This window comes from Cervus canadensis, chromosome 22 (assembly GCF_019320065.1).
Source record: "Cervus canadensis isolate Bull #8, Minnesota chromosome 22, ASM1932006v1, whole genome shotgun sequence".
NCBI classification, from domain to species: Eukaryota; Metazoa; Chordata; class Mammalia; order Artiodactyla; family Cervidae; genus Cervus; species Cervus canadensis.
Window position 1 is genome coordinate 46,758,071 of NC_057407.1, and position 21,558 is coordinate 46,779,628.

The window sequence follows — 21,558 nt, forward strand, 5'->3', positions numbered from 1 at the left end:
TTACGGTGCTTCCGTGGTAGCTCAGCTGGGAAAGAATCTGCCTGTGATGCAGGAGAACCTGGTTCAATCCCTGGGTCGGGAAGATCCCCTGGAGAAGGGAGAGGCTGCCCACTCCAGTACCCTTGGGCTTCCCCGGTGGCTCAGCTGGTAAAGAGTCCACCTGCAGTGTGGGAGACCTGGGTTCGATCCCTGGGTTGGGAAGCTCCCCCGGAGAAGGGTTAATCACAGGAAAGGGATACAGATGAAATCAGCCAAGGGGAATGCACAGGGCAGAGCCCATGAGGGGTCCAAAGAGATGCTCCTTGTTCTCTCTGTGGAGCCGTGGACGATGTGTGACCTCCTCCCAGCCACAGAATGTGGCAACACGCAGAGCACCGGTGCCGAGTATTCACAGGGTTTGGGTCACACGCTGGCCGTGTCACTGACCTGCAATCCCCAGCCCCTCCCAGAGGGCGGCTAACGCCTTTAGTCTCCAGTTCCTCTGGAGGCAGAACTGTCATAGCACGACCCCAAATCCCCATCACAAGTCACACTGTTAAGACAGCCCGCAAAGACACCAACCAGGACTCCAGGTAAAGGCCAGAGTCGCCTTTGGTGAGGTTAACTGTTTTTTTATTTTTTAATTTATTTTAATTGGAGGCTAATTACCTTACAATATTGTAGTGGTTTTTGCCATACATTGACATGAATCAGCCATGGGTGTACATGTGTTCCCCATCCTGAACCCCCCTCCCTCCTCCCTCCTGGTGAGGTTAATTCTTTACCACATACTTCTCTCACTGTGATCTTCTCCAATTTAAACACGCAACTTCTGCCCCAAGAATCCACATTACCAGTCATCACCATCAGGCATAAAATTTGTTTTACATGATTATTTTATTGTCTCTCCTCTCCATTAAGAATGTAAGGTGGCAATTTGGTCTGCTTCATTCACTGCTGCATCACGTGCTTCCAGAACTGCGCCCTCCAATACAGGAACCACTGGCCACACATGGCAAGTGAGTACCTGACCAGCCACTAGTCCAGATTAAGGGTAAACTACACACTGACCTTTAAAGCCATCGCATTTAAAAAAGCATGGAAAGAATTTCATCAGTATTTTATTATGTTGGTTCTAAGTTGAAATATATTTGGGACATATTGGATTACATAAAATATACTATTAAAATTTATTTCACCTGTTTCTATTTTGTAAACTTATTTAATGTAGCTAGAAAACTTATCAAATTATATGTGTGGCTGCAATCTGAGTCTCACTTTGGGTGTGTACACATACAGAGAGAGACGGAAGAGAGAGCGAGGAGGAAGAATACATTTCATTATTTGCTATATATATTTGTATAGATATAGAAGACATATCAGCAAACTTTTTTTGTAAAGTATCAAGTAGTACATATTCCAGGCTTTGTGGCTATATGGCCTCTGTTCGGCTCTACCACAGTAGCAAAAGTGCAGCCACAGATAATATTTAAACAAATACATGTGGCTGTGTTTCAATAAAACTGTTTTTATAGAAATAAGCAGCTGCATAATTTGGCCTGTGGGCCATAGCTTACACACCCCTGATTTAGAACATTGTTTAGCCCATAGTAAATATTCAAAAGATACTTGTTGGGTGGATAAATACAAAGAATGCTAAAGTGACAGCATGTTGAGCCCAAGAGCATGGTTAATGTCAGAGGTTACCGGTGGCCAGGAAATCTGGGGCACATCGCACATGGACTGTAAGTTACTGGAGGGGTTTAAGCAGGGCAGTGATAAAATCTGATACGGCTTTTATCAGTCTCTGTGATAGATGGCCTTTCAGAACTCATTCACCCAACTGTCAAGGATGTTGGTGGCTGAAAGCCCTCAGGTGAGTCCTCCTTTAAGGGCTGCTCAGGGCTGAAGAGAACCACCTTGCCCAAGGTGCCACCCTCTTCCTGGTGCCAACCACATCCAATGACTCACCCATGTAGGGGCGTAAAGGCCCTCTTGCCTCACGTGCAGACGACTCGGAAAAGCCACCCCTGGCGCGCCTTACAGGGCTGGCAGCTGTGATCCCTGCAGCGGCTGCAGCCTTTGAGGCAACTGCCCTGCAATTCAGCTGTCAGCGCCACTCCTCACAGGTCATCTCCTCCCATCCCTCTCTTAACGGTGCTGCTCCCATGAGCACTCCCCCAAAACTGCCTGCATGCAAGTCTGCCTCTCACAGCCTGAGTCCCAGGGAACCTGACCTGCAACAGCTGATATCAGGAGCCGTCTGAGGAAGCAGACTGTGGACATGGGATCCCGGGGGTTAATTATCTTTCAGCAGGCTGGCGGTGAGAATCCCATTGCCGGTTGGAAATTACGGATGCACAGCCCCTGGCAAGCTGCAGCAATGCAGATGCAAAGCTGTCCCCGGGGAACCAGGGGTGTCCTGTGGGGTACCGTCACAGTGCAGAGTGGCGCTTGCCAGACAGAATACGGTTATCATCATCATGGATCATTTTGTATCTTGCCGTGGGCTGACAAACCTCCTTGATCCTTAAAAAGTACTGTCACTGGTGGTGAACTGGGATGATGTGTGGAAGGAGAGAGACACATTGCACCTGACCGGTACAATGTATCAGGACTTTACCAAGAATATATCAGTCACTATGGGCATCCCTGGTGGCTCAGAGGGTAAAGAAGCCACCTGTAATGCAGGAGACCAGGGTTTTATCCCTGGATCAGGAAGATCCCCTGGAGAAGGGAATGGCACCCCACTCCAGTCCTCTTGCCTGGAAAATCCCACGGACGGAGGAGCCTGGTGGGCTGCAGTCCATGAGGCTGCTAAAAGTCGGACACGACTGAGCGACTTCACTTTCAATTTGCATTTTCATGCGCTGGAGAAGGAAATGGCAACCCACTTCAGTGTTCTTGCCTGGAGAATCCCAGGGACGGGGGAGCCTGGTGGGCTGCCGTCTATGGGGTCGCACAGAGTCGGACACGACTGAAGTGATTTAGCAGCAGCAGCAGCAGTGGGAGTCATTAAAGCATCAGAGAAAGACAATGCCAAGGGTGAACACCAGAGGGCAGCACATAGAAATCTCATATTCTGTATCTAGAGGGCAGAAAAGGCTGGAGGGCCAGTCACAGGGAAAACAGAAAGCAGGCCTTAGAATCAATCCAGGCCAGGGATGGAGCTGGCTTGACCCGGCATGCCAGTGGTCAATCTTGGCTGTATTTTGAAAATAAAGCGAACATAATTTGCTATGGTGTTTGCATTCATTTCCTATTGCTTGTATAACAAATCAACACAAATTTACTGACTTAACACAGATTTGTTCCCTTACAGGTCTGAAGGTTGGAAGTCTGGAAAGAGTCTCTGGGGGCTGAAGTCCAGATGCTGTGAGGGCCTCTTCCTTCTGGAGGCACTGCGTGTGAGTTTGCTGCCTGGCCTCTTCCAACTCCGAGAGGCTGCCTGGGTTCTCTGGCTTGTGGCCCCTTCCTCCATCTTCAAAGCATATCACTCCAACTTCTCCCAACCTCACACTGGGAATTTCCTGGTAGCTCAGTGGTTAAGACTCCACTGCAATTTCACTGCTAAGGGCTCAGGTTCCATCCCTGGTTGGGGATCTAAGATCCCACAGGCTGTATGGTGCAGCAAAATGAAAAAAAAAAAAAAAAAAGACAGAGACAGAGAAAAGAAGAATGTGCTAGGAGGAAAAAATTTCCCTCCACCAACCTACCAAGTTAGGTTCAGTGGTTGGAGGCCTGTGAGTTAACTAACAACAGACAAATTAATAGGAAAGAAGACAAAGTTTATTTACCAAGGAGGCTTCAGATGAATTGGCTCCCTGGACATCCAAAGATAAAGGTTTATCAGTGTACTTAACAGGGAGAAAGGGCTTCTGTGGAAGAATAAATGGAAGGCAGGACAGTTTCAGATAAAGTTTGTTTAAGCAATTACTCATCCCTGTGATAGTGGTTAGTCTCCTTTCTGGCCGTAAACCTGCCAGAGAGGACTTATAGCAACTGTATTTTCTAGGAGGTCCTGCTTAAATCTACAAAAGAACTTGAGATAAAGTTTATCCCTGTGGCGGCTGCTTGTTCAGATGTTTTTAGCTTAAGCTAAAACTATAGATAAAATAAATGAATATAATATATAAATACAAATAAAATAACATAAACATACTAAAATAAAAGATTATTTTAAAATAATCTTCATTGTGATTTAGGTGCATTTTGAATCTCTACAGGTGCAAAACTATTCTTCATGTAATAGAATTTTTCAAATGGCATTTTCTATCTCACACATTTTGGGCAAAGCACCAGAGGTGAGAAAAACAAGTGCCCCACAGTCAGGAGTGAAGTGTAAGATGTGCAGAAAAATGGCAACCAAACTGGTTCCTGACCTTTAGCCCATCACCTGCTACCAGGCGGGGGCCTGGGACGGGAGTGAAACTGGAAAGATGGTTTCTTAAAGGAAAGGGTTTTTCTTCCTCCTGCCTCAAATCTGACAGAGAGGCTTCAAGGAAGCATGACCTGAGTTCCCTGGAGCTGACTGGGGTGCACGTGCGAGGAGGCCACTAAGGTCCACGGTGAGCCCCACCACTGGCAGGGCAGATGGGGACATGTCACAAAGGGTCACCCTGGTCAGGGAACGGTGTGCCCTCAGGTGGCTTCTCTGATGCTGAGCCACCCACAAGAGGAAGAGGCAGCATCTGGGCATCTCACAGCCCCCAGAGGGCACCACCAACACCTTTTCTGCCCCTTTATCTCTCCCTCTCCGCCCCTCACCCTAAATGAGGCTGGGCTGACATCATGAATGGGTGAAGGGTAAAGAGGACTGAAAGCAAGGGGAAGGAATAGTGCAGAAGCCAGCCACACCTCCCTTTCCACTGAGTTTCCAAGCTGAGCCAGGGCAGCCTGCCGGGACCCTCCACCTCACTCCCCTGCCTGCCCAGCAAGTGTTCTGACCCTTCCAGACTAAGTTCAGAAGCAAGGCAGGAAAAGAGACAAAGGTGGAAGCTGGATTGTCTTTTATGACCCAGCCTCAGAAGTCATAATGTACCCTTCCACTAGGGGATGACACAGAGACTGCTTCTTCTCAACTGGAGGAATGCCACATTCAGGGTATAATGAGTTTACACATGGGACGGGAGACAAAGGACCGATCGTCTTTGGAAAATATGTTCAATCTCTCCCATGAATAAACACATCGCAGAGTAGAGGACCCAGTAGATGAACTCAAGTTCTACTCAGTACCTATTGTTCAAAGAGGAAGGAATATATGCCACACAGTCTAGAAAGTTTATCCTGCAACTTGGAGAACATAAAGCTTTGCTGAGAGAGAGAGATGATCAGTTATCAGGATAACTCACTTATCTGTGTAATCTGATTCTTTGACTAAAATGCAAGCTCTGTGAGATCATCTACATAGATTCTTCAGTGTTGGCCCAGAACCCAGTACATAGCAGTTGTGGGAAAAAAAAAAATTCTTGCATAATAAATAAATGATATGATGAAATGCAGGACCTGGACTTGTGAAATGAACTGTCACTTGATGAGGTGCTGCCACCTTCTGGTCACTGGGGGTACTGCCAACCACTTAACAATGTTACATTTCCCCACATGCCTTTGGAAGAATGCACCCATACCTCAGTTTACAGGGTGCTTTTGTGACGGCTGATTGGTTTGGGTTTTAAAAGCAGCCCTGACTCCTATATTGATTCCCATCTGACCAGTAAGATCCGTGAGGACTGGGGGAATTGTTTACTAGAATCCTCTCTCCCTGGTCTAGACAACCGAACCAGCCCTTAGCCCTCCAGAGCCTGGCGTGGCTTCCTCCCCTGTACGGAGGCTGCTCTGATCAAAGCCCTCCAGGGCCCCCTTGTGGAACCCAGCAGCCCCTTCCCTCTTCTCGCTGCAGCACTGGACACTCTCAGTCTCTTCCCTCCTCTAAGTACTTTCTTCCCTCGACATCTCCCACGACTAACTCCTGTCTGGACTTGCCCCTGCCTCCCTGGCTGCTGCTTCTCCTCTGCTACCGCTCTGCAGTCCGTCTTCCCCAGGGCTGCCCTGAGCCCGCTTCTCCTCACAGAACCCTGGGAGATCGCCTGCCTTGCAGCCTCAATTTTCACCTGCACACAAATGGGCCATCGGGTCTGTCGCCAGCCCAGTCTTCTCTCCCAGCTCCAGGCCAGAGCATCTGGCCCCTGAAGATAGGCTCTGCCTGGAGACCCTGCCCCTCATGCTCATCTTGTCCAAAGTCAACTGTGGCCTCCCCGCTCCGCCCACCACCCTATCCTTCCCTCCTCACTCCCACTGCCCAGCTTGGCATCCCCACTCACTCACTTCCCCAGGCCAGACGTCTGGGGACCACCCCTGAGTCCTCCCCTTCCTCACGGCTGAGTTCACTGAGGACCTGTCAGTCTGTTCCCTCAGACCACGCAGGCACTCGGGCATCCTTTAGGTCTTTTAGGTCTTGTCTATTCTACATCCTCAGCATCCTTCAGACCAGCCCCTCCCCACTGCCACCACCAAGAACTTCGCCATTCAGAACCTGGGCTGCTGTGACAGGCCTTTGTCACCAGCCTCCTGAGAGGCTGCTCTGGCTAAAACCCGTTCCTTAGGGCCCAAACTTGCCTGGCACCTACAACTTGGCCCCACCTGCCACCCAAGACCAGCCTCCACCCTCTGCCCACTCTCTTCCTCTGCCTAAAATACTCTTCTCTCATCTGCCTGTGTCTAAAGCATCCCATCCCCATTGTACAGACAGGGAAACTGAGGCACAGAGCACTGACAGAACTCGTCCAAGATTATAGAGCTGCGAAGTGGTGGAGCTGGGCTTCCAAAGGAGGTGTGAAACCAGCTCCTTTTGCTCCAAAGCATCAGGCTCTGCTGAAAGTCCCCATGTGTAAAAGGGAGGAAGGAAAGACTATGCACTCTTCCTGCTCTGATTTTTCCCTCACCAGGATTTCTTGATTCAGAGATGCTAGGAGGCTCTCTGGCAGTGACCTGGGGGCACTGAACTCAAATGCCTAGGATCCCCTAGCCAGCGGCTTGGTAGAGAATGTTTGGGCCAAGCTCTGGGCTGACAGGGCGATGCTACAAGTAAACAGATATGGTCTCCAGCCCTCTCTCCCTCATCTGCTCCAGTTTCCATTCTCTATTAGTTTTCTGTAGCCATGTAGCAAAATATAACAAACTGTGGCTTAAACAATACCCATTTGTTAGCCTACAGTTCTGTAGGTCAGAAGTCTGCCACAGTAGGGCTGGCCTCTCTGCTCAGGGAACCCTAAGGCTGAAACTAGTCTCCATCTGGAAACTAAATCAAACTTCTGTTCCAGGCTCATGTGGGTTGGTGACAGAATCAAAATTAAAAACTTCTGCTGTGTGACAGACAATGTCAAGAGAGTCAAAAGACAAGCCACAGTCTGGGAGAAAACATTTGCAAAAGGCATAACTGTTTGCATGAAAATATGCAAAGAACTCTTAAAACTCAACAGTAAGAAAACAAACAACCCCATTTTAAAAACTAGTCAAAGACCTTGACAGCCATCTCATCAAAGAAGTTACACAGATGGCAGATAAGCATATGAAATGGTGATCCACATCATATATCTTCAGGAAAACGCAAATTAAAACAACAAGATATTGCTGCATGCCTCCTAAAATGGCCAAAATCCAGAACACTGACAACACCAAATGTTGGCGAGGATGCAGAGCAACATGAACTCTCATTCACTGTTGGTGGGAAGGCAAAACGGGTACAGCCATTTTGGAAGACAGTTTGGCTGCATCTTAAAAAACTAAACATACTCTTACCATTCCATTCACCAAGTACACTCCTTGGTAGTTACCCAGAGGAGCTAAAAACTTATATCTATACAAAAACCTACACATAGATGTTTATTGCAACTGTACTCATAACTGCGAAAAATTCAAAGCAACCAAGACATCCTTTAGTACGCGAATCAATAAAACTGTGGTACCTCCAGACAATGAATTATTATTCAACTCTGAAAACAAATGAGTTATCAAGCCCTGCAAAGTCACGGAAGAACCTTAAATGCATATTACTACGTGAAAGAAGACAATTCAAAAAGGCTATGTACTATATGAATCTAACTATATGCCATTTTTAAAAAGGCAAAACTATGGAAACAGTAAGATGATCAATGGTTGCCAGTAGTTAGCAGGGAGGGATGAATAGGAAGAGCAAGCATACAGGACTTTCAGGACAGTGAGATAACACTGAATGATTCCATAATGATGGATACACGTCATTATATATTTATCCAAGCCCACAGAATGTACAATACCGAGAATGAACCCCAACATAAACTATGAACTTTGAGTGACAATGATGTGTCAATGCAGGTTCATCAATTGTAACAAATGTACCATCTGGAGGGGGATCTTGATAGCGGAGAAGGCTGTGCATTTATCTAGAGGCAGAGGTTATATCAGAACTCTACTTTCTGCTCAATTTCAATGCAAATCTAAAAAAAAGTTTCAAAAAAAAAAGTCTATTTAAAAGAAAAAAATACACACTGGATTTTGAATACTCTATTCAAAATAAAGAATGAAAAGTATCTCATTAACAATTTATATTGATATATGTACATATAATATTTTAGAAATTTGAGTGAAATAAAATATGATTTTAAAATTAATGTCACTTTTTGCCTTTCACAATGTGGCTACCAGAACATTTCAAATGTCCTATGGGGCTTGCACTGTTTTTCTACTGGATGTATATGTATATATAACTGTGCTTGTGTTCAGCTGTGTCTGACTCTGTGGCCCCATGGACTGTAGCCCTCCAGGCTCCTCTGTCCATGGGATTTCCCAGGCAAGAGCACTGGAGTTGCCGTTTCCTCCTCCAGGGGATCTTCCCAATCCGGGGATGAACCAGTGGCCTGGCATCTCCTACATCGGCAGGAGGATTCTCTACCACTAGCGCCACCTGGGAAACCCTTCCACTGGACAGTGTACTGGTCTAAATCTTCAAAACAGCCCTATGACACAGGTGATTATCTCACCAGTGGGAGACGTTAATGCAGCAGATGTTGCCAGCGTCCCTGGATCCCTCACGTCTCCCTGGGGTCACCAGCAGCTTCAGTGGTCAGTCCCCGTACAGGCTCACAGGGTCCTAACTTCAATCACTTGGATCTCTCTGCCTTGAGGGGGAGACGGGAAATCTGGGGGAGCCAGTGCTTCCGGGACCAATCCTCATCCAGGGGGGTGAGGAAGGGTGGATAAATTCCCCAGCCCCCTTACCCTGCCCGGGTAAGTTGTGTTCTACACCAGCTCCCAGAAGTCTCCAGTGGGATCCAGCCCCAGCTGTCCACAGAAATAATCTGCTTTCCTTCTTCTCACTTCTTTAGCCCCTCATCCCCTTCCTCCCCTCCCAGTGAAACCACTTGCACCCAAATGTTCTTCTTGGACTCTGCTCTTGGAAGATCCCAAACTAACACAGTAGAATACAGAAAGCAGGAAGACTCTCAGAGGTCATATAAACAGGAAGAGACAGGCTGGTGACTTGATCCCAGCAGTCTGTCACCAGGGCCCACACGACCCTCACGGCATGGCCACCAGACTCCTATGGCAGGAGGTGGACACTCTCCCCTCAAATCTGCCCACCTTTGAGCTGCCCCCCCCGAGCAGAGCAGAAAGGCCCTTCTGTAGGTTCAGAGGGTCTTGTCAAGAGGCTGAGCTGACCTGTCCTGCAGCCCTGGAACACATACCCGCTGGCCTGCCCAGAGCTGGCCTCAGCTAGAGGGAGGCCAGGACTGCCAGCCAAGGCTCTGAGGGACACTCGCCTTGAGACCCGGAGCATACACTGGGATCTGGGACCAGGGAAAGTTGCCGGTGGCGGGGATCCAGGGGAGAACGTACTGAGCTTACTCATTGAGTTTACATATGCTGGGCACCGTACCAGATGTGGTGTGACATATGTATGTTCCTCACAGCAACCTTTTGAGGTATACACTATTATTATGTGCATTTTATAGATGAGGAAACTGACGAACAGACAGGATGAGTTAACTTGCAACATCACACAGCTAGTAAGTGTCACAGACAGGATTCAAACTCAGGTAGGCAGCCTGGCTCTGAACCATTCCTGCATCCTGCCTCTCCTGAAACATCAGGTGAGTCTACTACCAGCTGCTCACTCTGAGCTCTGCCAGAGTACTCGTTTTCCTGGGAGACAGGCACGGGCTTCTAACTAATCCCCAACTTCAGCAGAGCCCTACTGAAGAGGGATGGACTGACAGAGGAATGTGCCCTCAAGACTTCGGGGCACTAAGCTCCTGAAGCGGGGTCGGGGGGGGGGGGGGGGGCGGGTTGTAATCGCTGAAACACGACACCTTCCCTCTCCAATCCCTCCCAGCCCTTCTGCCTTCGGACAGGTCAATTAATCAGCACAGCTATTGGACCTCAGGGTAGCGATTTACTCCCAGCCTCCTTCCCAAAATGATTTGAGGGGGCTTTTAAAAAGATAACTGCCCAGCATCTCCACCACCAGAGATACTCTGATAAACACTGCCTGACCACTGCCTTAATGGCCTTATCACTGACACCTTGATGATGTGATTTTGTTAGATCATTACATGGAGGGTGACCTGCTCAGCCTGTTTTTCTTCGAACTTTCCCAGTTTTAAAACTGAAAGCCCCTTGTTCTGGGAAACCCCTCAGAGACAGACAACTGGGACAGTTGTTTACCCCCATGACACAGGATGCCCCACAGAATCTACCTGCTAAAAGACTAAATATTTAGCTCAGAGCATCCTTGGAGCCAAAGCAAAGGAGGAAACACCATCCTCGATGAGATTTTCAGTGTCTATGACAGTGCTATCAGAGACCTTTCCACAACGACAGAAACACTTTGTACTATGCTCCACGGAGCACTTAAAATGTGGCTAAAGGGATCCAGGAATGTAATTTTTCATTTTGTTTCATTTTAACCTATTTAAATAGTCTCATGTGGTTAGTGGCAGTTGTATTGGACAGTACAATTGTATTAGATAAAAACAAACCAGGCCTGAGAAATTTCTACCGTGAGTTTATCATAGTTGCAGGGAGTACAAAAATGGATTCCACCAGGTACGTTCCTTTTCTTACGTACGTAATAACCTGTACACAGGCCCTTGTGTAACACAGGCCATGTGCTAAGCACTCTCACAAAACCCTCTCACATGTGAATTCATTCAAGTCCAGAGGGCAGGCACTAAGGCACCTCCTCCCTTGGCCCAAGAGGATGGGCATCTTCCTGCCCTTCCCAGGGAGAGACAGGATCCGAGAAACAGGTGCTGGGGCAGGGAAAGGCAAAAAAGCCGGAGGCAGAGAGGAGGCGAGGGAGGGGGGCTCGCCGATGCCCCTCTTCTCACCCTAGGCCAAGGCTGCCTGCCTGATACTGACTCAATGGAAAGAGTGAGCAGTGCCTGGCATCACCTCCTGGCACCAGAGGGCATCCAGGATGTCGGAAGGAAGACCCTGTTCTGCCAGGTAGCAGAACACAACTTCCACGTGGAACCCGGGCAAAATGCCTCCATCACTTGTGTTCTGCGTGGTCCCCCGATGCCCCTCACCACACTGCCCTTCCCAGCCTAAATGCCAGGACCTCTGGAGCCTACTAAGCCCCTTGGGCTCTGGGCAGCCAAGGAGGGGCAGCCATGACCCCCACACACAAACGTACACACACGCTCCTTCTGTGACTGGCAGCGGATGACTCCGGGTCAGAAATAACCCAAGAGTCAGCTCCCCGCGTGCTGCCCCTCCCCTCCTCTCCGTTCCCAGAAAGCCTGGGCCCTGAGTCAGAGGCGAGAGCCTGACAGTAAACAACGACCCAGATACTCTGCTGTGAACACCAGACCCAGGCTGCGGAATCCTCTGACAAACCATGGACCCCGTGAAGAACTGGGGCCTGGAGTCACAGATGTCTTTCCCCCAAATCCAGCTGTGTGCACTCAGGGCTGTATATACCTGTGCGGTGGGACGTGGGGACCGATGGAAGAGACAGGGGAAATGTCTAGCGCAGGAGTGGGGAGAAGAAGGGCCTTACTCTCAGGGGTCTCGGGCTGGGAACTGAGGAGCAAGGGCCTAGGCCTGCCCTCAGGGGGCCTCCAGTCTCCTGGCAAGGGGGGCACATACCACACGTCAGGCATGGTCAGAGGCTAGGGTAGGGACGTGGGAGCTCACAGGATGGGGGGCCAAGGTGACCAGGTGTCAGATGCTCCTCCTTATTCATTCCCTCAGAATAGTCTGGGATGTCCGCACCCCACACCACAGCTGAGTCACTGACCCCAATCCTCAGAGGAGACCTGGGTGAATGAAGCTCTCCCCCGCTCACTCCTCTTCCCCTCCCTAGCAGAAAGGACATGTAACTCATGCCCGAGATGGAGAATCACTTCCACTGCCCTAAAAATAACCAAACCACTTCATACTCTGACCTTAGCCTCCCCCCACCGCCCCCACCTTGGCCCACCCCCTAACCAGACAGATAAAGGCAGCTGCTGAGGCTGGCAGGGGACACAGACCCCGAGCCAGGGCAGCGAGAAGGCGTCCGACAGAGCCAGCAGAGCCAGGGCAGCCCCAACAAGAGCAACGACAGAGCCGGAGGCCACACCTGCCGAAGATCCCGAACCCCGTCAGCCAAGCAGGACCCGCAGGTGGGTAACCCGCTCCTTTCTCTCCACAGCAACAGGGCTGGTTTTCCAGGCTGGGACCCCCTCTGGCCCCTCTCAGGGCAGCGTGTTAGGGGAAGCTCTGAGTGATGGGTGGGAGCTGGGGTCACACATCTGCAGCAGGTGAGTGGAGGGGCCTGATATAAAGATTCCACAAGGACATTGCCAGAGTTATCGTGACCCCCACGGTAGCGCTCAGAGTGGCTACCACAGGCCTAAGGCCTACAGAGGGCCAGGTTCCAGCCAGTCTGGTGTAATCCAGAAAGGCTTGCTGGAGGAGGTGGTCTGGAGTTGTGATTTTTAAAATCAGGTATGGAGCTCCTCAGGCTTCAGGGTTTCCTCCCAAGGAGCCCCAGCTAGGCCAGTGTCTGGACAGAAGAGGCGGGGGAGGACATGGGGGCGGGAGGGGGGTGAGCGGGCCTGACTCTAGGCTGCCAGGACAAGCCCCGTGCCCAGCTGCTGTGGGTAGAAGTCTTGGCATAGCTGGCCCAGAAATGTCTCCCCAAAGCTGGCCTGAGCCCAGCACCCCACATGGCCTAGGGCCCGGGTGTGATGTGGGCCATCAACTTGCCCAGTAGTAAAGCCCTTAAGGAAGATCTGGGATGAAGTTGGGGTGACCAGGTCTGAGTCTGCCCAAGTATAGAGATGTGTGAAGGGGTCTGGGCCAAGAAAGAGCAGACTTGGAGGCAAAAGTGGGGGTCACCCAGAGAGGCTGGCCCAGTCCTGGGAGGCCAAGCTCAGGGATACCCCTAGGGTTCAGGCCTTACCCTAAGTCTGATACCAGTTCTGAATTCTGCCTTCACCCCGCCCGGCCCCCACCCTTGAGAACGAGGTGGGAAGGCCTTGCTACCGCCTGGTGGAGCCACCTGGGTCAGCTCCTTCCCCTCCTGGGGCCAGTTTCCCCTTCTGAACAAGGAGGGGATTGGGCTCAGTGACCTCGGAGGGTCCTCAGGTCTGCCCCCTCTGGACTCTGATTCTGATCATACGTGACCGTAACAGGGATTCTGGAGATTCCTGAGGGTGGGGGTGGAGCTGGGGTGGAGCTGGTGGCCTGTACACGCCATCCGCTCAGGCCACACCGGTGACAAGATAGGGAGGATGTGGGGACCGTCAAGGTTTGCCTTTGGCGGGCTGGGGTGGGGGGGTGTCTTCATGAGCACTCAGAGGATAAAGGCAGCACCCAGAGCATGTGATGAGCCTTGGGCTGTCGACTTTAGAGGTCACACTCCTTGGATGTCTTCAGAGGACAGGCCGGGGTGTGGGTGGGGCAAGCAGGGCTTGGTTTCCCCCTTCTGAGATAGTCGAGAGAAGGAAGTCCTTCCCCCACCTCCAGGTCTCTATGCCCAGAAGATGGTTCTAGCACTGGTCATCCTGCAGGCCAGAGAAGGAGCTGAGGGGGGTCAGACTCCCAGGGTCCCACTGGCTGAGCCTGACCTCTATCCACCCCCCCGCCCAGGGCTGCTGTGTGGAGGCCAGGACCTCAGCTATATTTAGCACTGAGCGTGGAGCAGAGCTGTGGGTCAGGGGCAGTGAGGGGGGGACATGCTTCTCATTCTTTCCCTACTGGCCTCTGGGGACTGTTAGTACACCTGTCACAAGACAGATAAGACACTGAGGACAGAGACCAGAGAAGGGCTTGAGCGGTGGGCCAGGGGCGTGGGGAGCAGTGCCTCGGTGGAAGCTGATGGGCACGAAGAGGGAGGAGGGAGTACACAGGAGATCCGTGCTGCACACAGCTGGGGATGGGGGTCCATGAGCAAGGGGTGAGGCTTTCGCTGCAGGAAGGCCCTCAGTCTCACTGCCTCCCCTCCTGGGGTGTCTGCTGGGAAACAAAGGGCCACCACAGCCACTGAGAAAGTGTCACACTTCCTACCTAAAGTGTTTAAAAACCCCCTCCAGCACTGCTTGAGCCTCATTCGCCGAGATCTGACTCTGGACCTATTTTCTTCATCTTTAATCAAGAGTGGTTGGGCCAGAAGATCCTAGAGGTCCCCCTAGCTCAGAAAACCCCTAGCTAGGATTCAGAATTGGGTTCTGCCTAACCGCGAGACAACTGGTGAACACTCGCTCAGCCTTACTGCTTCTGCTGCAGCAAGAGCTGCCGCCCCTGCTTTGCCTCCCTGGCCGTGAGAAAGGAGAGCCGAGAGCGAGAGGCTGGACAGCCCCCCAGTGAAAGGGACAAGCGCGCCCTCTGGTGTTAAGAAAGGAAACATGCCTGCTAACTATTGCTCTCCATGGTAACTATGGCTCCTCTGTCCATGGGGATTCTCCAGGCAAGAATGCTAGAGTGGGTTGCCAAGCCCTCCTCCAGGGGATCTTCCGGACCCAGGGATCAAACCTAGGTCTCCCACACTGCAGGCAGATTCTTTACTGTCTGAGCCACCAGGAAAGCCCAGTCACCAGTTTAGGGACCTGCTTCTCCCTGGCTGGGATCCCTTAAATCAGAATATCCCCAGGCCACTCACCTGGGAATCTACCAGGGAAACACTGATTTTGGCAAAAGCAGGCAAGGATGGGACAGGACAGGAACAGTTTTCCCACTGCGGGGTTGGGCACCCCTTAACTGGAAGACAGAGTATCAAAGCCTGTAGGGCCCTGCTGGCTCCCTGACAACCCAGGTGATCCTGGGGGAGCAGGGACCCACCTGATGGATGGCTCCATATGCCTTAAATTCAAGACTTGTCACATAGCAGCCACGCAGGTGGCAGGGTGAGACCCCGGTGAGGTCTGGAAAGCGGGAGGGGTGGTCTCTAAGCACATGCCACCTAGGGCTACTCTGACATTTCTCCCAGCAACCAACCCCCATCCCACCTACATTCCCCAACCCCATCCTCACCTCTGCCCTCTCTCTTCAGAAGGATGGCTGATGCCCAGACGCAGGTGGCCCCCACCCCAACCATCCCGATGGCAGCTACAGAGGACCTGCCCCTCCCTCCACCACCTTCCCTGGAGGATCTGCCACCGCCGCCACCCAAGGAGTCCTTCTCCAAGTTCCACCAGCAGCGGCAAGCCAGCGAGCTCCGCCGCCTCTACAAGCACATCCACCCCGAGCTCCGCAAGAATCTGGCCGAGGCCGTGGCCGAAGACTTGGCTGAGGTCCTGGGTTCCGAGGAGCCCACCGAGGGTGACGTCCAGTGCATGCGCTGGATCTTTGAGAACTGGCGGCTAGATGCCATTGGGGACCGTGAGAAGCCACCTGCCAAGGAGTCTGTGCCCGGTGGCAACGTCCAGGCCACCTCCCGCAAGTTTGAGGAAGGCTCCTTTGCTAACAGCATAAACCAGGAGCCGGCTGGACCTCAGCCATCCGGAGGGGACGTGCGTGCGGCCCGCCAGCTGTTTGAGACGAAGCCGCTGGATGAGCTGACGGTTCGTGCTGAAGCACCAGAGGCTACAGTGAGGGAGCCTGCAGCCAGCGGAGACGTCCAGGGTACCAGGATGCTCTTTGAGACGCGGCCACTGGACCGCCTTGGCTCCCGCCCCTCCACCCAGGAGCAGAGTCCCTTGGAGCTGCGCTCAGAGATCCAGGAGCTGAAGGGCGATGTGAAGAAGACAGTGAAACTGTTCCAAACAGAGCCGCTGTGTGCCATCCAGGACTCAGAGGGCGCCATCCACGAGGTCAAGGCCGCCTACCGGGAGGAGATACAAAGCAACGCAGTGAGGTCTGGCCGTTGGCTCTTCGAGACCAAGCCTCTGGACGCCATCAACCAGGACCCCAGCCAGGTGCGGGTGATCCGGGGGATCTCCCTGGAGGAGGCGGCCCGGCCCGATGTCAGTGCAACTCGCTGGATCTTTGAGACACAGCCCCTGGATGCCATCCGGGAGATTGTAGTGGATGAGAAGGACTTCCAGCCATCCCCAGACCTTATCCCTCCTGGTCCAGACGTTCAGCAGCAGCGGCGTCTGTTTGAGACCCGAGCATTAGACACCCTCAAGGGAGACGAGGAGGCCAGAGCAGAGGCTCCACCCAAAGAGGCAGTGGTCCCCGGTGATGTCCGCTCCACCCTGTGGCTATTTGAGACGAAGCCCCTGGACACCCTCCGAGACAACGTCCAAGTGGGTCACCTGCAGCGGGTGGGTCCCCAGGAGGGCGAGAGGTTCACAAATGAGTGTCTATCCAATGATGACCCCAGAGGTCAGGGTGCCCCAGAGAGGGATGGAGTGAAGGGAGATGTGAAGACCTTCAAGAACCTTTTTGAGACCCTTCCCCTGGACAGTATCGGGCAGGGGGACACTTTGGCCCCTGGGAGCATACACAGAGCAGAAGGAACCGAGTCTGCTGGGCAGTCCCAGGACACAGGGTCCCCAGTGTACGCCATGCAGGATGGCAAAGGTCACCTCCACGCCCTGACCTCCGTCAGCAGAGAACAGGTAGTCGGAGGTGACGTGCAGGGTTACAAGTGGATGTTTGAGACACAGCCCCTAGACCGACTAGGCCGAAGCCCCAGTACCGTCGATGTGGTGAGGGGCATCACCCGGCAGGAAGTGGTGGCCGGAGATGTGGGCACTGCTCGGTGGCTCTTTGAGACACAGCCCCTGGAGGTAATCCACCAACGGGAGCAGCAGGAACGACAGGAAGAAGAAGGAAAGCCTCAGGGAGGCCCTCAGCCCGAAGAACCCCACAAAGGTGACGTGCAGACCATCCGCTGGTTGTTCGAGACATGCCCAATGAGTGAGCTGGCCGAGAGGCAGGGGTCAGAGGTCACAGACCCCACAAGCAAGGCACGGTCGTGCACCTGGATGTTCGCGCCCCAATCCCCAGACTGGCCAGAAGGCGCCAAGGAGCAGCACCTTGAGGTCAGCCAGGTCCAGGCTGGGGAAAGACAGACGGAGAGACACGTCTTTGAGACTGAGCCTCTGCAGGCCTCGGGCCAGCCCTGCGGAAGGGGGCCTGTGCGGTACTGCAGCACAGTGGACATCCCCTCGGGGCAGGTGTCTCGTCAGAAGGAGGTGTTCCAGGCTCTGGAGGCAGGCAAGAGAGAAGACCAGGGACCCAGGGCAATCCCTGAGCCCGTCCCAGCCGGCTCAGTGCACAAGTTCACCTGGCTCTTTGAGAACTGCCCCATGGGCTCCCTGGCTGCTGAGAGCATCCGAGGGGGCACCCTCCATGAAGAGCAGGCCGTGGGTCCCTCGGGCAACAGGGTGCTGGAGAGGCAAGAGACTGCAGCTGAGGGGACCCTGCGGACGCTGCACGCCACGCCTGGCATCCTGCACCATGGAGGCATCCTCATGGAGGCCCGAGGGCCAGGGGAGCTCTGCCTCGCCAGGTACGTGCTCCCAGGCCCAGGGCAAGGCGGCCCCCACGTTCGAAAGGAGGAGCTGGTGTCTGGGGAGCTTCCCAGGATTGTCCGCCAAGTGCTGCGCCGGGCAGACGTGGACCAGCAGGGGCTGCTGGTGCAGGAGGACCCCACGGGCCAGCTTCACCTCAAGCAGCTGAAGCTGCCAGCAGCAGGCAGCAGTGGGAGCATCGAGGACATGGACCCTGAGTTCCAGCAATTGCTGGCTTGTGGCCTCGGGACCTCGGCGGGGAGGACGGGGCTGGTGATGCAGGAGACAGAGCAGGGCCTGGTGGCACTGACCGCCTACTCCCTGCAACCCTGGCTAGCCAGTAGGGCCCCCGAAAGGAGCAGTGTGCAGCTGCTGGCCAGCTGCATCAACAAAGGAGACCTGAGTGGCCTGCACAGTCTGCGGTGGGAGCCGCCGGCTGACTCAAGTCCAGTGCCGGCCAGTGAGGGGGCCCAGAAGCTGCCTGCAGCTGAAAGCATCATCCACATTCCCCCACTGGACCCTGGCATGGGGATGGGGCATCTGAGAGGGCCAGGGGCCACACCCTGCGCCCCACAGGCCACTGGAAAGGCAGTCTCTCTGGCTGGCGAAGAAAAGCAGGAAAACAGGTGCACTGGGCAGAGAGGGATGGAAGCTTTAGGAAAGTCAGAGGGAGCCATGACTACACCCCCAGGACCTAGGTTCCCAGACCTCCAGATCACCATGCAGAGTCGGAAGACGGCAACAGCGGAAGCCCAAAGCCTGCAGCAGCAAGCTCGGAGCAAGCACAAGCCAGGCCCCACCCCCGGGGCCGCCTCTATGCCCACCCAGGATGGGCTTCTGCAAGCACCGGCCACAGGGACTGCCCAGAGCAACAGCAGGCCTCTGGCGGGAGGCAACCCCAGGATCCCAGCAGCCCCCGGAAAGGTCAGTGGGGAACAGAAAGCACTGCCTGGAGGGCTGCCTGGGGGGTGGGTGACTATTCAGGATGGCATCTACACTGCTCGCCCCGTCAGGACCTTTGACCTACCCAGGGGTGTTCGGCCATCTGAGCAAGGACCCCTTCCACTCCTGGAAGGACCGGGTCAGAGTCTCGGGCCCGGGCAAGACGAGCCAGGGGGCCAAACACAGAAGGCCTGGGGGCCTCCAGAGAAGGTGATGGCAGGACTCAGCCCAGGGGGCCTCCAAGCTGCAGAGACCACCCTGCAGGTTGCCCCTTTAGCCCACCACACTCAGGCCTCCGGGCCTCGGGCGGCAGGTGCCAATCTGCACTCCCGTAATGCCTCTGTTCCTCCTCCTCCTCCTCTCCCAGCTGCTGTGACGGGACCGGACTTCCCAGCCCAACCCAGGCATGATGAGAATTCCATCCGGCAGGCCTCCAAGCCCACGCAGGACCCCCTTCACTCCCACAGCAGCCCTGCTGGCCAGAAAAGCCCTGGGGAGTCACAGACAAAGACCCTGAAACCGGAGCCTCCCACACACCTGAGAAAGAAGCCCCAGTTGCCCCCCAAACCTGCACACCTAAGCCAACTCCCCCTTCCTCGCTGGCTGTCCAAGCCCTCAGCCCTGGCTCACAGCGCCACTGTGGAGGTGGGGCCAGGAAAATACAAACAAGGTGAGACTGCTTCAGCCGACCACGACCCTCAGCCAAATAAGGTCTCCACTGCCGCAGACCAGGGCCGAGTACCTCTGCCCCAGGGCCCCGCTGGACAGAGCCAGCCTAGCCCCCAGCATGGCCCCAGCACCGTGGCCCCCAGGCCCACCAAGAGCCAGGCTACGGGCAGCAACCACCACAGCCCTGACCCCCTCGGGCTCTCAGCTCTCAGCAGCCACCCCATCTCACTGCAGCAGGGCCCTAGCCTCCCAGGAGAGAAGTGCACGGATGCTTCCCAGCAAGGGGCCCCTGAGAGCCCTGAGATTCTGCAGGGAGGCCAGCAAGAGCTCCAGGGCCTCCTGAGCCAGGTGCAAGCTCTGGAGAAGGAGGCCGAAAGCACTGTGGACGTGCGGGCACTGCGGAGGCTCTTTGAAGCTGTGCCCCAGCTGCCAGGAGCCCCTCCTGCACCCGCTACCCCCCGCAAGCCTGAGGCCTCGGTGGAGCAGGCCTTCGGGGAGCTGACGAGGGTTAGCACAGAAGTGGCCCGGCTGAAGGAACAGACCCTGGCCAGGCTGCTGGACATCGAGGAGGCCGTGCACAAGGCGCTCAGCTCCATGTCTAGCCTCCAGCCTGGGAGTAACACCAGGGGCCATTCTCAGGGACCCCCAAGGGAACACAGTGCCCACTCAGGCCAGGAGGTCCAAAGTCAAACTCCAGTCAAGAGCCAGACTGAGGTCCAGAGTCAAGCCAAGGTCAGAAATCACTCAGAGGCCAGAAGCCAAGCAGCCCTGGCCACCCCTCCCACCAGGAGGCTGGAGACCTTGAGAGAAGACTCACGCCTCCCCCAAGGGTTACCTCTCAGCAGAGAGTCACTCTCCTCCCCAACCGTCATCTCCATGGAGTCGGCCACGAGGAAGCTTCCGGAGGCGGCCAGCCCCAGGGGCAACCCCGAGATCTCTATGAAGAGGGTACATTTCACCCAGGATGAATGCCAGACTCAGCCCCACCAGAAAGATATCTGGCACGAGGCTGGAGAGAAAGAGGCCCCCCAGCTCTCTGGACCACCCCCGCCTGGCCCTGCTGTGGACAGCGCCCTGCCCACCAGGCAGAAGACTGCTCTGGAGCTGCAGACAGCGCCGGGGGGCTCCCAGCACTACGGAGCCACAGGAACAGTGGCTGAGAGGGTGGACCGGAGCGGGACCACAGCGCTCACGTTCCCCACCACGGTCACTGAGCCCGCCGAGCCACCCAGGGGCCCAGGCCCCCACCTCGGGTGCCACACTTCCCCCTTGATGAGGCAGCTTCTGCACAGCCCGAGCGGGCTCAGCACGGGCCTGGCAGAAGCTGAGATGCTGCGTATGCCCTGTGGCCACCCCACACCAGCTGCGCAGTGAGCCCCTCCGTCTGCCACCAAGTCTTCCACCCATCCCCAGGGACCCGGGACGGAGGTGGGTGCTCACCTCCTGCACGCACGAGGAAAGAACCAAAAAGAAAGGGCATGTTCTGAGATTCACGGAAAGTTTCCCCTTCATCAGTACCATCCATGGGCCAGGTTCTCACAAAAGGCAGCAGGGGATGGTAGGGAAGAAGCCCTCCGGAGTAGCCCAAGCCCAGCAACAGAACGGGGGCTTGTGGCTGCTTGTGGAGGATATAATGTGTACAAAAGCACACACTTCTCACACAGGCCTGGCCCGCACACCAACACAAGTGAGTCTGCATGCCACTGCCTGTGATAGAGCCCCCTGAGAGACCTTCCACTTTTTCAGCCTTTATTTCTTTTAATATGAGACAACTGTTCTCAGCCTTCTGCTCTTTAAATCCTACAAAGGACAGGGCCAGCCGGATTGGTCTCTGTTACATGTTGACTAGGGCCCCAGAAGGGCCCTGTCATCAGCGTCTCCCTCATACAGGGGGTCATCCTGGCAGCACAGAGTTCACAGAGACAAAGTCTGCGATCACCAATGTCCCCAGAAGCCAAAGATTCTCCCCACCCCCACGGCCTCTCACTTTGTACCCCAAAGAGGAAGCATACAGTCTAATAAACCAAAGTTTTATTCCCTC

The 21,558-nt window shown here is 54.1% G+C and overlaps 1 protein-coding gene across 2 annotated transcripts; it reads left to right on the forward strand.

Moving 5' to 3' along the window:
- Positions 1-12,420: 12,420 nt before the first annotated feature.
- On the forward strand, positions 12,421-21,558 carry XIRP1 (xin actin binding repeat containing 1). Of its 2 annotated transcripts, XM_043442315.1 has the most exons (3): positions 12,421-12,626; positions 15,497-18,830; positions 19,216-19,357. In XM_043442315.1, the coding sequence occupies exons 2-3, from the start codon at positions 15,501-15,503 to the stop codon at positions 19,222-19,224; spliced, it is 3,339 nt and encodes a 1,112-aa protein (XP_043298250.1). In that variant the 5' UTR covers positions 12,421-12,626; positions 15,497-15,500; the 3' UTR covers positions 19,225-19,357. The 2 variants fall into 2 exon arrangements, with proteins under 2 accessions (XP_043298250.1, XP_043298249.1); XM_043442314.1 differs by having other exon boundaries at positions 12,432-12,626; positions 15,497-21,558.